We start from the raw sequence: 14,527 nt of genomic DNA, 5'->3' as shown, positions 1-14,527 counted from the left end.
GGAAGGTACTGTACGGCAAGTCAAGTCCCATCTAACTGCTCTCTCCAAACAAAATAACGTGCTTCTTCCCCGTAAACTTCATCGCCTCCTCGTACGCCTCGACCCCCTTCTCGATCGGGACCGGAATCAGCTCGTCCTCAGCCGGCGGCTCCAAGCCCATCTCGTCAAACATGACGGCAAGCCGCCTCATCAGGTCGCCCACCTCCTCAGGCGACTGCGCGATTGAATTCACGCCGCAGATCGTGTGGGCGTTGCGGTAGAGGCTCACCAGATTGAGCCCGTACTCCGGTGGCTCGCCCTTGAACCCGGCCAGGACGCAGTACCGTCCGCGCGGGGCCAGGATCGTCATCGCCCTGCTCATCAGCGTCGCCGAGCCCACTGCGTCGATCACCACGTCCGGCCCTTTGCCTCCCAGATGGGGCCGCACGCCCTGCAAGTCCGGGTCCGAGAGGATGTTGATATCGGTGCTGTCTCGCCGCGAGGCTGTCACGACGGGGCAGCCCCAGGTGCGGGCAATGCGTACGGCCGCCCGACCAACAGAGCCCGTGGCCCCTAGCACGAGAACCGCATCGACGCCTGGTCGTGTGCGCGCTGCCTCGAGGGCCAGGAGAGCTGTCGTATAGGGGACACCGACGGCGCCGGCCTGCGCAAAGGACAAACGACTAGGCTTCGGCACGACCGCGGCTTCCGGCACGAGAACAAATTCCGCCGCAGTGCCATCCTGCGTGAAGGAGAGCGCATTGCCTGAGGTCCCATAGACAGGCGTCCCCGCCGGCAATGCCGCATGGGAATGAGAAGCATACACGACGCCAGCAAAGTCCCGACCGGGGATATTAGGCTTGGGACAGCCGAAGAGGTTCCTCAGGCCGTTTGCGGCATCGCTGGGGTTGACCCCGCTGGCATGGACCTTCACCAATACGGTAGATGGGCGCAGATCGGGAACGGGCCGTTCGGCGACGGCGAGCCTGCACACGAGGGGCTCGGTGTTGGCGGTGGAGTAGAGGGCCTTCATCGTGGCCTTGACGGCCTTCATGGTGGTAATCAATCGTTGATCGTTGATCGTTAATCGTTGAAAGGGGTCGACGAGCTGAGCTCGGAAGATCTGGTCAATAAAGAAAGAAGAACTGGAGGATATGGATATCGCAGTTTCGTTTCGGGGTTGGCGAGATACCTACCTAATCCCGCGCGGGTGTTTAGATCACCAAGAGGATGATGAGCCAGGTGTCAGTGTTGGTTGGTTCAACATGAATGCCGAGCGAGATGAGACGAGACGAGACGAGACGGCTTGGCGAGGAAAACAAGAAGGAAAAAAAAAAGGGTCAACTAGGTGAATAATGAGACCGAATCTAATTTCTTGCCAGAAGTGCGCGCATTATCAAGTTAACATTGGATGCTATCCAACAGGTTGGTCATTCATTCGCTGCATATCACATACCAGAAAGTCAAAGTAAGGTAAAGTTACAAGGTGTTAATAAATATAGAATTGTGTTGGCGGGCCACTGTTCAGATTCGCTAAGTACAGAGTAGATGTCATGGTGTCTGCAACAAAATGCGTGATCTAGTATTGGATACTTTTTTTGGTTTTGAACGCTTAAATTATTAAAGCTCAGCCATACCAGATCGATAGGGCACCTAGATAATAGTGCGTGCGGCCTATTGGCCGCGAAGCCGTCCAACAACCTGCTGTTATTATTATTTGTATTATTATTCGTCCATTGCAGTAGCTCCTTCGAGGGGTGAGCGCGCTCAGACCCCGTTCCAGTGTCTCATAAAAATAAGATCACCCATCAATCAAGCTGCTGCTCGACTTAGCCTCATTTATCAGCGTTATGTACTAGATAGTCAGATTTGCTACCATAACCCTATACGGATTATATGATATTATATAAAGTTTCTCGTTTTGGTATGTACTGTACTTAGATATTGTTCGAATCAGGATCCCACAATCATCATCATCATCCCTTCTCTACTGCTTCGTGAATTTATACTCGATGAGCGAGTTGTGCACACCAGGCTTGTTGTGCACGGCTACGAACGAAAACCCGTCATCTGCTATCTCGAAGAGCTTCGTATACTCCTCGACACTCCGCTCGCGCGCTACATGGGCCGCTAGCATGACGTGGTCGTCGATGCTGCAGCCAACAATTTTCCCTGGTTAGCATTATTCTCGAGCGGAAAAAAAAAAGCGTATCCTTCGACGTCAGAGTTAATCGACCTACCGAACTTGCTTGTCCTCTAGCAACGCGCTTCGGGTAGCTGGAGGCTCAGGCATCACACCCTCCGAGACCAAGACTCGGGCGCCGTCCTTGAGTGCAGGCAGTAGTGCCCGCAGGATGCGCACGCAGTCAGCATCCGACCAGTCATGCAGGACATGTCGGAAGAAGTAGACATCCGCCTGGACAGGCTGCGGCTCGAAGAAGTCATGCTCCGTAAAGGTAATGCGCTGCTGGAGATCCGGGTCTTGGGCCACGGTCTCGCGACCCATCTTGAGTCCCTCCACGTTGATGTCCTCCACGTAGAATTTGGCGCGCGGGAGATGGCGCGCGAGAGCGATGCTGTTATAGCCCGAGGCGCCGCCGACCTGGGAGGGGAGATATTAAGTCAGGGCCAGATTCTCATCTAGATGGGGTATTAGTAAAGAGTGTACAGACGTCCACAATAATTCCGGATGCCACGGACTCCCAGTCCCATGACCGGACAACGTTGTCCACTGCATAGCGTGGGAGCTTTCCTCGACCATCAAGATAGTTGAAGTAGCCCTGACTGGCCTCGGGATTCTTGGCCATGTAGTCGAACAGGTTCACATAGCCTGGGTAGGAGACGTTGAATGCCGCCTCTGGGGCATTCGGCTGGCCCTGCATCTTGAGAGCATCAGCCAGGCTGACAACAATCCGTGTACTAAAGCCACTGTTAAAGACCGTCATGTCATGGAGGCTCTTGTTCTTAGCCAGTGTTGCAGATGCTGCCGTGTGTGCAATCTGGCCAGGCTCGGGCTCGATAAAGATGCCATTTGTAATGGCATAGCGCACAGTGCGTGTCAGGACGTTTTCATCTAGGCCCGTGGCTGTCGCCAGGTCTGCCAGGGAGATGGTTGAACCAAACGGGACCTTCTGGGGGATCTCGAAGCGTACGACGGTGGCGAGGTTGGCAGTATCGACAGCCTGGTGTATAATGTATTGGCGAGCACCCTGAATGATCAGCCATTTGGCCCTGACTTACCGCGTATGCCAACGTGACAAGGTGGTCAACGGGTCCTTGAGCCAGCCGTAGGAGATCGTGCGCCGCGTTGATGAGCTCGTTCCTAGCCTTGAGCAATGCTGCCTCGTTCGCAGGCTTGGTGTTCGTCCCGACCACCACCGCGCTCGACTCTGCAAAGCTGGGGGCAGGGGCCCCGCATTCTTGGAGGAGTCGAGTGACTGTGGCGACCTCTGCGGAGATCTTGGCCGCCACTACTTCGAGAGGGGACGCCATGGATGCGAAGCTAGCAGATGGATTTAGTCCGTGGATGTCGACAGTTTTGTTTCAAGGCGATAAGGATCATGTTCCTGAGATCATCGACGTGACTCTTTGATCGGCAATTCAAGTGGTTGTCGTCAAATCACGAGCGCTATTCATGTTGGGCATCGCTAATAATATTGCGGAGAAGAAGTCGCCAATGACAACCAATCAATCACGACGCATTGAGCATACCTCATCGTAGGAGCTGGCATGTGACCAAAGCAGATGCACCATGGCTGATAGAATAAGCGCATTGCTTGCTGATTCCAATGAGTAAAAGCCAACGTCAAGTACATAGAGGCGACGTCTAAACCGTGGTTGGCAGGCGCGGCATATCATCCCAATTCGGCAACCGAGACTGGTGCCTCCTACATAGGCTTTCTAATAATATAATCACAATTCTCTCCATCCAGCCAACTGCAAAAAGGTCATGACAAGACCAGTCAGTTTCCTGCCTACACTCCGTACATCAATCGATCGACAACTATCCTAGTCACTGGTAGCTAGCTAATTACGTATCCTGACCTCCAATAATACTTAGCTGAGTAACTAAGTAAACTTAGTTGACAGTACCGGGATCCAGAAAAAGGGAATCCCGAAAGAAAGGAAGCAAAACATCCAATAGGCAATTATCTATTACTTAAATAGGCAGGTAATCAATCCATGGATGCACGTAAGGTTGCAACCCTGACTGATTCTTTCCAGCATCTGCCAACCTTAATTAGCATTTAGCCCCCACAGTTAGGTACGGAGTACCCAGGCACTTCATATATATTTTTACAATCCTTGCGGCGCCTCTTGCTGCATTGCACTGCAGAACGCGTAAAAGTGTCCATCTTGATTCCTTTTTTTTTTATCCCACAATCGAGTGAGGTATTGGCTTCACGTAAGAGAAATAAATCCAGGGCACCAGTTTATATAAATATGGATGTTGGTGTGTGACAAACCTCATCTGCAAAAAAAAAAATAAATCAACTGGTTCAGTTGCTTCGGCTAGAGTACAGGATATGTGTCAAAACGGTCAGTCAACTCAAATCAGTAGGTAAATGATATGTACTATACATATAGGTATGCATCGAAATGATCCTCGGCTGGTCAGATCAACAGCAGTACCAACATATAGGACCAATCGGAGGGATGATAATTAATCGAATCAGATCAGAAATAATGGCTCACCCATCCATGGGAAAGGGAGGGGGAAAAAAATTAAAATGCCCTTCGAACGAGATGGGAGTACACCATGGACTTCCTCTTCTCTTCTGATTAAACAATATTGTAGGTAGCGAATAAGGCTGCTTAGAATGTAAAACGCATACATCACATAACCATGCGACCCGAATGGTAACACGATCTCACCCCTTTCTAGAACGAATGCCTGATTCATATTCGTATGGATATTGTAGTAGTCGCCTGCACTAAAACTCGACTCTTCTTGGTCGAAAGAAAACGATAAAAAGCCCCAATGCTGTGAAAAGATGGGGTCTTTCTCGAAAACAATTTAGATGACTTCATCGAGGATAGTAGCGCGCTCGGTGCGGCTATGGCCTGCGATAGTCGACGACCTGCGAGTTGCGACGGCAGCGAACGAGAAAACTGGTTGGATATCGACCAACATAACATCTGCAGATGGTATCTGAACAGAAACAACCAAATCCCTGGTCTAGCAAGGGACTAGCGATGCGAACCGTAATAAAGTGCCATGCCGAAACACTTTCCAGGGCAAACCAAGGTAACCTTCTATCGTCGTAAAATAAAACCATCACCAGATTCGATCCCCGCTTTGGCCAATGTGCCGTATACCTGTCCAACCCTCATAAAACAATCCTGGTGGGGTATCAATCTCTGTGGCGGGCGCAGCCCGGACCAGCAGTAAAAAAAAGAACCACAAAAAAAAATAAGAAACTGTTATACAGGGTTGATGAAAGAAAAAAAAAAGATGCGAAAACCATCTGCAAGCCGGATATCGATGCGTACGACTCAACCAGGACAATACGCCGGAAACAGAACGCCGCGGAAGAGTAATAAGTCGCTAATTCGACCAGCGGACGACGCGCCAAGTGACAAAATGGAGATGCAGGACGATCGTGCGGCCTGGTCCGGTTGAACTGCGAAATAAAGGGTGGTTTTATTCTTCCTCTTCACCGGATCCAGTCTCCTTTTCGCCCTTGTGGACTTTCTTGTGTCGGCGGAGGTTGGAAACCACGGAGAAATGTCGGCCACAGCCTTCAACGTCACATGCATATGCTGTTGCGTTGCTCCGTCAGCCCTGAAATAGGAGATTGGATGCCCACGGTCCAAAAGAGAAAACACTTACGTTTCTCGCCAGTGTGACTGTACATGTGTGTCTGCAAAGATGATGGACGCGTAAAGCGTTTGTCGCACACCTTGCATTTGTGCTTTTTCTGCGTGTTGGATGGCATCTTTGAGCTGAACTGGCTCATCATCGACTGGGGTCCTGGAGGGGCGCCGCCGGCCATGAGACCGGTGGGCCGTGGCAATGTTCGCGATGGCAGCTGGTCGTAAGATTCCGAGGTCGTGGAGCTGTAGTCGGTGACGGATGATTCCACCGACGCGACGGACGCACTGTAGTAGGGGTAATTGCCCGCAGAGGACATAGATGAGATAGATGAGTGGGTCGAAGGAAAACCGTAGGACTCAGCTGATCCTCTCGAGCCGCGCGGGGCATAGATATTTCGAGGAGTCAAGTCCTGGCTCAAGGCAACCATTCCGCGGCTGGCGTCGATGGCGTCTGCATAGGTGGCCGTCTGCTGGGTCGGGGGTTGAGTGACACGAGCGTCGCTCCTATGAGACCAGAGTCAGCACCGAACAACAATGCCAGGTATTGTTGTCTCCGGCCCTCCGAAACACTGGAGATGGAGGGAACACGTACGGATGAGATAGCCTGCTTCTATCCTGATGCGGTTGCGGAGGGTGGAGAGACTGCGCGTAATTCAAAGACGGGTAGTTGGCAGGCGTGAACGTGGTGATAGGGGCTGCGGTGGTGTATGACGGTGCTGGCTGCTGCTCAAATGTCGATCGCGGCATCTCGTGCTGCATGTTCAACATCTCCGATCCTCCATACCCAGCGGTCGAGTAGTTGCTGCCCGTCACCAGGGACGGCGCAGAGACGGGGATGCTGGAGTACGGCAGAGAGATGGCGGTAGGCCTGGTCACGTCCTCATGCTTGACGGGGTTCAACGCCAACTGATTGCTAGCCATCGACGTGGTTGAGTAGACCGGAGGGTTCGAGTGGGAGGAGGTATGCGTCCATGGATCGTTGAACTGTGTCGAGTGGTTGTGGTGGTGCATGTTGCTCTGGTAGACGTGGTCGAAGCCCATACCGCCGTACTGGCGGTTCTGATTCTCAATGACCATCGTCATGGAGGATAACGAGCTTTGTCACTGCCGTTGTCGACGCGTCGGGGAGGTGCTGTTGATCGGTAAGCTCCTCTCGCGAAGCGACGAGAGGAGGGACAAGGTGTTGTTGTATTGAGTTCCCAAGGTCGGCGCGTTGATAGGAACGCCAGAGTTGCGTTTCCCCGATGGGGGAGAGTCAATGTCAATCGAGACGATGATCAACCGATGCGCCCGGGCAGACAGTGAGTTGGCTTGGTTCGAGGATGTCCGCTGATGGACACGAGGTAAGTTTACAGGACTGAGCGTACTCCGTCCCCTCGTCTTTATCGGTTGTTGTTCTGATCTTTCTCCTGTTGCCTTCCCAGGGTGATGGCTGCACCATGCAGGAAGAAGAAGAGAATTAGGTTGGGTCTGGGGAAGGGGATCGGCGTAGCTTAAGAAAAAGAAGAAACATGGATTCCAAGCGGTTTCTATGTCGAAGAGGCAGGCCAGCAGGCAAGGCAGTCATCAACAACAGGTGGATTAGAGATGTGGGCCTGTGCCACTGACGACGTTCCGTCGGGGGAGGCTGCAGATCGTTACTTGGTCCGCTTAGCTTAGACTCCTAAACGGCGCCGGCGCAGAATTCGGAGAGCTAGCGAGGTGGAGGAGCAGGATGCTTGAGATTGGGTGGGTTCGCCTACGAGTTAGGCGTCGTTTAGTCAGTCCTCCTGGTCCCCAAAAAGGGTCTCGCATCCCAATCCAGCAAGTAGCGCACAGTCATTACTGTCCTCCATCCGCTCCGGGCCCAGCACCGTGGAAAGCAGAGGCCATTGTATACCTCATAGATCACGACCAGTGTTGCTAGGAAAGGAAGTCGTTTGGCATTTTCTTTTTTTTTCTTCAGATAATTATAAAAAAAAATAATAATAATAAAAATGCACAAGATGAGCTCTCTGATTACAATTCAATTCCACAAGGTAGCTAATGCGCTCTCCTCTCGACAGTGGACAGATTGGAATTTGGAAGCTTTGCGGCTATGCAGCACCTGCGCATCGGGCGGCCTGCCAGAATACGGGCTACAATGAGGGTATTACCCCAAAAAAAAGGGGGGAGGGAGGGGAGGGTGGATGCCAGATGGAGAAGAACGAAGAGAAAAAAAAAGAGGAGGAGATTGGGAACAAGGGGGTCGGTCAGCGGAATTAGTTAGGATTGTTAGGTAACTTGGGTACCCATGAATGAGCAAATTCGCATGGCGAGAGGCTGCCTGCCTACCTATGGAGGTACTAAGAGGCCTTGGAGGGGGTCGCTCCTGCCGTCCCTTGGCGGGGGATCCCGGTTGGCAGAAAGGACGCGGAAAGGGTTCAGCGGGTTAGTAACCACTGCAGAACCCAAGGGGGCGCCATTCCCGGATGATGGGATCGCACGAGTTGGTTTGTTTCAGGGCAGCGGGGAAAGCGGGCGATCCAAAGGATGAGGGCGCGAGAAACTCTAAAATCCAACAAGGTGGCCGTTGCGTGGGGAAGCCATGCATCGCTGCCTCCTACAGTCCTACTGGGTGCTGCGATAAGAAGGCCCGAGTGGCCGGCAGCAGGAGCCATGGGCCAACGGGAGATGCCTCTAAGCTAGTGGGGCGCCGGCATTTAGGGAAGCCGCTTGGGGAGCATTCCGTTCTTACAGCAGAAAAGGGAAAGAGGCATGGAAGGCCCGATGAGGCAGTTACCGATGTGGATGCATTCCTTTAGTTAGTCAATAGTTGCCAAATTGCTGAGTGAGGCTCGAAGAACGCATTTTTCGTTTATTCGTCCACAGCCAGGCTTCTCGTCCAACGTGCAGGGTCGCCTACTCTAGTGTGGAATCCGGGGAGGAAGCAACCCGTGGTAAGGCGACGCCACAGTGGTCTGTGGTCCTGCTTGAGGTCAAGGTTGATGTTGGTGGTTCATGGGGATGCATGGAGGCCATTGAATGGGTGATACCACTCCCCTCCAGCCCTGCTGCTCCTGGTTGCCACTGCAGTGTCACGCCGTCGATAAGGCTCGTTGGTGGCTGAGACTTGGCTATCAACCATATGCACTTCGTACGGGGTAATGGGAATCAGGCTCAAGGGATAGGGTTTGGCACCGTACTCCGTTGACCAGGTCGTATTCCTTTTTGACTAGTATAAGAATAGGCGTGGGGAAAGCAAGGTTTTGGGACTCAGTTGTGGATGGTGTACCTAGGTAGTCCAGGTCACGTTCCAACCTACTTTTCCAGGTTGGTTATTGAGAGAAGAGCACAAGTACCAGGGACCTTGATTTCCTGCAATTCGAGAATGCCAGAATGGGCTATCGAAGAAGCTTGGTCCAATGTCCATTGCTATTGACATTGACTCGGCACAGAATAGTGCTTACTAGGATGAGATAAACAGCACAGGAGAAGACATTTGTGCGGCCAACATGAATTACAGACTGTACTGAGGAACCACCCTTGCGCATGGGGCAAAAATGCAAGGTAGGCCCTAATATGACGGGATCTCGTGCAGGTGCAAACCAATCACCCGACGGAAAAGAGTGCAACCTGCACGCTACAACAACCTTCACTCCTTTCCCGACTCACCCCTTTCTTCGACTCATCAGACCAATCTACTTAGTCGTCACTACGCAGTACATTCAACCATTCAAACCCTGTGGCTAACATTCTCAATCTCTGCTGTTAAGAAAATATCGTACGGAGTACTCGAAGGAAGGGCATAGCATGTGGGCCCACCGCACTGTTGACAGCAGGATGCTTATACCTGCACACCGACGTCAGAGGAAGCCAAATGGAGGCCCCTTCTCTGCCAAAGTCAGCCACCAAAACGCCCGGTGGAGGGGTCCATGGACAGTGGCGCCAGATAACTGCCTAACCTACCTAAGGCTAAGGTAACTTAACTCAGCTAAGTACCCAAGTACGGAGTACCTAGGTCAGGACTCAGAATGACTCCGCACCAGCAGACGACCCTCTTAATTGAAATTCAGATGCAGGCTGCAGGCTACAGCACACTGGGCGAACAAATAGCTCCCTCCATACCCTCCTCTACCTAGGTAATTGCCGCTATGGAGCAACTACCCCCTCGTGACATGCTAATAGCGTCGCCAGACATATGCAAGTTCAGCTCAGATAGGGGCCAAAATTTGGAGCATTCCCTGTCAATTTGCCTGTCATCCATCTGTTGAATGATCACGGACCATGATCTCCCGCCGCCATGCACTGAGTGGATACTCCACTGCGCCACGAACTTTCGAGTTTGAAGGCGTACAGAATAGCCCATGCTAATTTTCACTTTGTACTCCGAAGGCCTTGGATCAAATACGTTCAAGAACCCTTGCAGCCTACCGTTCATTTGTTCGTAAAACTGCAGCACTACACAAAGGCACTCCCTAAGGAGCATATGATTCAACGAATCTTTCTTGACAGGAAAGGCTCGCTGCAAGCAAGGGTGGTGATACACTATCAATTTCAACCACTGGCGAACAAAGAAAACCCGTCTGAGAGAATCAATCAATCATTAGCCAATAATACCACCACCAGAGAAAGGATGGAGGCAGTCTCGCGAGAGTACAGAGTATTGAATAATAATCAGTTTTGCTCCATCCTCGCAATTTGTCTAACTCGGATCGACTTAACTAACTAATAGTCAGCCCATCGGGCAATTGGATCTCAGGTCGCGCGGACGCATGGCCATCTGCTTAGCATCCAAGATCGTTTTGGCTGCTTGGCATGACCCGACAAGACCCGTGGACTGATCCTGTTATCGGATTTACGTGCGCCAAACCATAACGAGGACTAGTAAGTTCATCCTTCGGGCACCGAGAATATGCTAAAACAGAAATCCCTGTCATAAACAAGGAAATGAGAAACAAAAGAAATTTGCGATTAACGGGAACAGAGACTGACAAAGACATTCAGAAAAGATAACGGTGGATCGTCTTAGGCATTGACAAACGGACTGGAGGACAGATGGAAGTTTGTTGGACTGTTACAGGTACTTCATGTCTAACTGACAGCAGGATTTCGTTAATTACCTACGGAGTGCTTTTCCTCCTACCTTTTTTTTCCCTGGTGGCACGTTGACTCCGTAATAAGGATTTGAGACGCTTAAACGCTACTAAGCTTCTCTACTCCGTACAACTGCGGGATCCAACAATCCGACGCGGGCTTCACGTCCTCACTAATCAACGCCAACCGCGATGCCCATGTATGTACTCCCGGCTCCGCCGGGTTTGACAGTCATGGGCCCTTGGCCATTCATCCACCAGAACGATTGGAGTCGGATCATTCCTCCCGTTGCGTCATAAAGAAAGAACCAACCAACAAGGCTGTTCCCTGTCAGTAACTGCTCAGACCTCAAAGTTGTCTACAGTACGAGGTAGGTTGAAAGAAAGAGGCAATAGTCAACTGGAAAGCCCCAGTCAGAACTTTCCACGATCGGATAGCATTTGCAGCCATCGCCATCTTTGACTGGCAGATATAACGCCTGTGGCCTGCAGCTCTGATGGTTCCTCATCACTGGAATGTGAGCCGTGTGTGCAGTGCTGAAGCGCGTCATGCGTCGAAAACAGAGATTTGATTTCCAGCAACCGCAAGTCAGAGGAACAATGACTTGGACAAGTCTTTGACTATGTTGTCAAGTCTTTTGTCAAGATTGCAGGGTGTGTTGACTGAAGCAGTCAACTATTCCCGATCGCTGAGGGGAGAAAAAAACAGGTCCTTGAGCATCTTTCATCAGGGACAAGATCCCTGTCAGTAGGATTCTGATCCCGGCAAAAATACAATCAGATCTTGGTTTGGTTGGTCGGGATCGTCAGATACATCCGGAAAAGAGCGCAAACATTCCAAGATTGTCATGATTCATAAGCTGCTAAAGTCAATTTCGTAATCGTGATCTTGAAGAATGAATATTGTCCTATTGTCCGCGTTGACAATGCCTTGAGCAAAGGTTGAGTAGGTAACAAACATACTAATCTAACTTGAAGTTTCTCTAGGACCACAAAGCAAATCCAACGTCATGAGATATAAGGATACAGTCAATCTACAAAAAGATCTACAAAAAGAAAATTGACCGCGCTTGTGATTGTTCATCTGTCACAACTTGCAGATACGTTGGAGATTTCTTGTCCAAAGGTAGCGAATCAGGTGGATACCTCCGGAGTGCACAATGCTCACCGCCTTCGGGTGAATTCTCCTCCCTCGCTTGAATTCCACCTGCCCATTGCTCTCTCCAAGGCGCGACATCGTCCATGAACCATGGCAAGTTTTACTTGCTCAACCCTTGATCAATAATTTCCAGGATCTCCGCTACTGCTACAGTGCTACCCCTTTTTATTTCTCCCGAACGCTGGGAATTTCCGCTGTGAGTCCACGACACAGCAGGAGCAGACGCTACGACGAATGACGGAGGCCGGAGAGAAGCGCGGTTCGTACCGGTTTGTACCCAACTTAACCGAAAAAAAAAAGCAAAAGGGGAAAGGGGAAAACACATTCCAAATTCTCTCCATGCTCATTGGACGCCGTAAACGGAATTCCCAAAGAGGGAGTCCATCTCGTATCACCTCGCGACCATATTTCGGCTCAATGGAATCCAGTGCGGCTGTATCCTCCTTGTCGGTCCGATCTCGCCATGACAAATCACACTAAAGTAACCGCAGAGATGCGATCACACTTCGGGCATCCAGCTTCTACAGAGTACGGAGTACTTCGGACAAAGTCGACAGCCGGACCCAGGTTCAGGGATTCAATAATACTTGTGATTGCAACGTCATTTTCGGCACCTTGACAAGACGCACCAACCCTGATCTCAACTCTACCATCTCAAGACGGGGACATCTGCAAAGCCAGACGGGCTGGATATTGGCGAAACCCAGAATAAACGATCCCCTGAACGGATCCTCTCGATACAGTCGTGAACTCAAGCATACACATGAATTCACCATATGAAGACACCATACTCTCTACAGTACGAAGTACAAATGGTGTGACGAGTACTCGAATCTACGAGTCCACAGAACTACTTCCTCTGTCTCACCGCTCTTTCGTGTAGTGTCGTCACGCAGAGAGCGGAAAGGATTGGTCGCCATTGAGTCATCGATTGCAGCGACAAGGCAGACAGCGCTCTCATAATCCTCTCAAAGAGACAAACGCCCGTGCACCACCTTCGCACTTGACCAGGGCCCTGCCTCGAGATTCGAGGTCCGAACCTGATTCAAGTGAGTATACAGAGTACTCCGTACGGAGTATGTCTCCAAACTCTGTCAGAATCGAGCACAGCTTTCCTGTGTCGGTTTCATACTTGCCATTCAATAGTTGTCCATCATAGAAGTGTCTACCTGCAACGGACAAGGACCCACCGACCTCTCTACATCTCTATAGAGTATGTACGGAGTACACTACTCCGTACAAATAAGCGTATCTCTAAGCACCTGTCATCTGCACGACCTTCGCGGCAGATCAACCACATGTTCACTATCAACTCTGGGTGTCGGCGAAAATGTCTTGACTATTCTCATCACCAAATCAGAATTCGAGCGCGAGGCCATCGCCGAACTATCCACACAGCATGATTGGTGAACAACCGCCGTTCTTCCAAATGTAGTCCGAGATATTTTTCCGTCCAGTCCACGGAGTAGTGTCCCGAATATTGAGATCGTCTTTCTGGACTACTCTTCAAATGGGAAGAAGCACAGCGCCACTGGTTCTCACTACTCCGTAAACAGTTTTTGCACTGTCCAATGAAAAAGCGTCCTCTGTTTGGCGTCCCTTTTTCCCCTTTCACAAAAACAGGAGGACAGGGCACACCCTCATTGGGCAGAATGGACCCAGATCAGGCATACAGGGATCGCACAGACGCGGTTCCTTCCAGGATTTGTTGGAGCCTTGCCAAGTCCATTCTTCTCGTTAGTTCAGTTCGTCCCCAGACCCTGCCTAACTTTGTCGGTACTAAACACATCTGATTGCATCTTCGCGTGTCGAGGAGCAGCTGAGATTATTCATACGGAATATCTTGGAGGGGAATGCCAAGCCCGGCCACGGTCGCTAAAAGGCTGTGAGCGAACCACAGCGTCCGCTGTTGGGATGGGTATGCTGACGTGTATCGCAGACAGCAGCCAACAAGCAGTCTTGTCCCAGTCTCATGGAGTACGGAGTGCTCCGTACAACACGAATGGAGGAAGACGGGAAGTGGACGCGCGAAGGGCGGTAGCGAGCAGGATTATTGGATGCCTGGGGCATAATCCGATCCTTCTCCCGAACTCCTTTCTTCTCAGCACCAGCCGAAGCAGTATAGTTACCCTGTCAGGCTCAGCCCGGTATGGACCCCGCAACGCCATTATGCGATCCCTGTGTGCGATCCTGGAACCGATATCGAGGCTACAGCCAGGGTATGAGTTAGGGTCTCCACCTGTCCCAACTCAAGACTATGGTCCCCTGCTCCCTCCCTGAAACACGCCGTTGCTTTTTGCTTTCTGGGAAACCAGTCACCTCAAAATGCACCTCACCTTCAAGCTTCGACACAGTCATCCAGAGACGGAGAAGCCGGATTTCTCTCCAGTGTCCACATGGTTCGTATGTAGTAGTGTTGAAAAAGTTCCCCCTTTTTCCCCCTTTTTTTTTTCATCTGATACGACTACCGGGAAACATTTGCAGGAACCTATCCAGTGATGATGACTGTATACGACTT

The 14,527-nt window shown here is 51.1% G+C and overlaps 4 protein-coding genes across 4 annotated transcripts; 1 reads left to right on the top strand and 3 right to left on the bottom strand.

Annotated features, from left to right (window-relative positions):
• Positions 1-31: 31 nt before the first annotated feature.
• Positions 32-1,033, bottom strand: VTN77DRAFT_390 (uncharacterized protein; the record flags this gene model as incomplete). The annotated part of the gene is made up of 1 exon (XM_069419899.1): positions 32-1,033. The coding sequence occupies one exon, from the start codon at positions 1,031-1,033 to the stop codon at positions 32-34; it is 1,002 nt and encodes a 333-aa protein (XP_069280451.1).
• Positions 1,034-1,966: 933 nt separating this feature from the next.
• VTN77DRAFT_389 (uncharacterized protein) lies at positions 1,967-3,471 on the bottom strand (the record flags this gene model as incomplete). Its single annotated transcript, XM_069419887.1, has 4 exons — positions 1,967-2,132; positions 2,220-2,581; positions 2,652-3,161; positions 3,220-3,471. 4 exons carry the CDS (start codon positions 3,469-3,471, stop codon positions 1,967-1,969), a joined length of 1,290 nt encoding a protein of 429 aa, XP_069280450.1.
• Positions 3,472-5,623: 2,152 nt separating this feature from the next.
• VTN77DRAFT_388 (uncharacterized protein) lies at positions 5,624-6,879 on the bottom strand (the record flags this gene model as incomplete). Its single annotated transcript, XM_069419876.1, has 3 exons — positions 5,624-5,742; positions 5,813-6,300; positions 6,389-6,879. The coding sequence occupies 3 exons, from the start codon at positions 6,877-6,879 to the stop codon at positions 5,624-5,626; spliced, it is 1,098 nt and encodes a 365-aa protein (XP_069280449.1).
• Positions 6,880-8,246: 1,367 nt separating this feature from the next.
• Positions 8,247-8,884, top strand: VTN77DRAFT_387 (uncharacterized protein; the record flags this gene model as incomplete). Its single annotated transcript, XM_069419865.1, has 2 exons — positions 8,247-8,578; positions 8,647-8,884. The coding sequence occupies 2 exons, from the start codon at positions 8,247-8,249 to the stop codon at positions 8,882-8,884; spliced, it is 570 nt and encodes a 189-aa protein (XP_069280448.1).
• Positions 8,885-14,527: the final 5,643 nt, after the last annotated feature.

Source organism: Rasamsonia byssochlamydoides, assembly GCF_041956645.1.
Source record: "Rasamsonia byssochlamydoides strain NRRL 3658 unplaced genomic scaffold VTN77scaffold_10, whole genome shotgun sequence".
Taxonomy (NCBI): Eukaryota; Fungi; Ascomycota; class Eurotiomycetes; order Eurotiales; family Trichocomaceae; genus Rasamsonia; species Rasamsonia byssochlamydoides.
The sequence above is the reverse complement of the archived record's forward strand: the minus strand, read 5'-3'. Positions and strand labels throughout refer to the sequence as shown.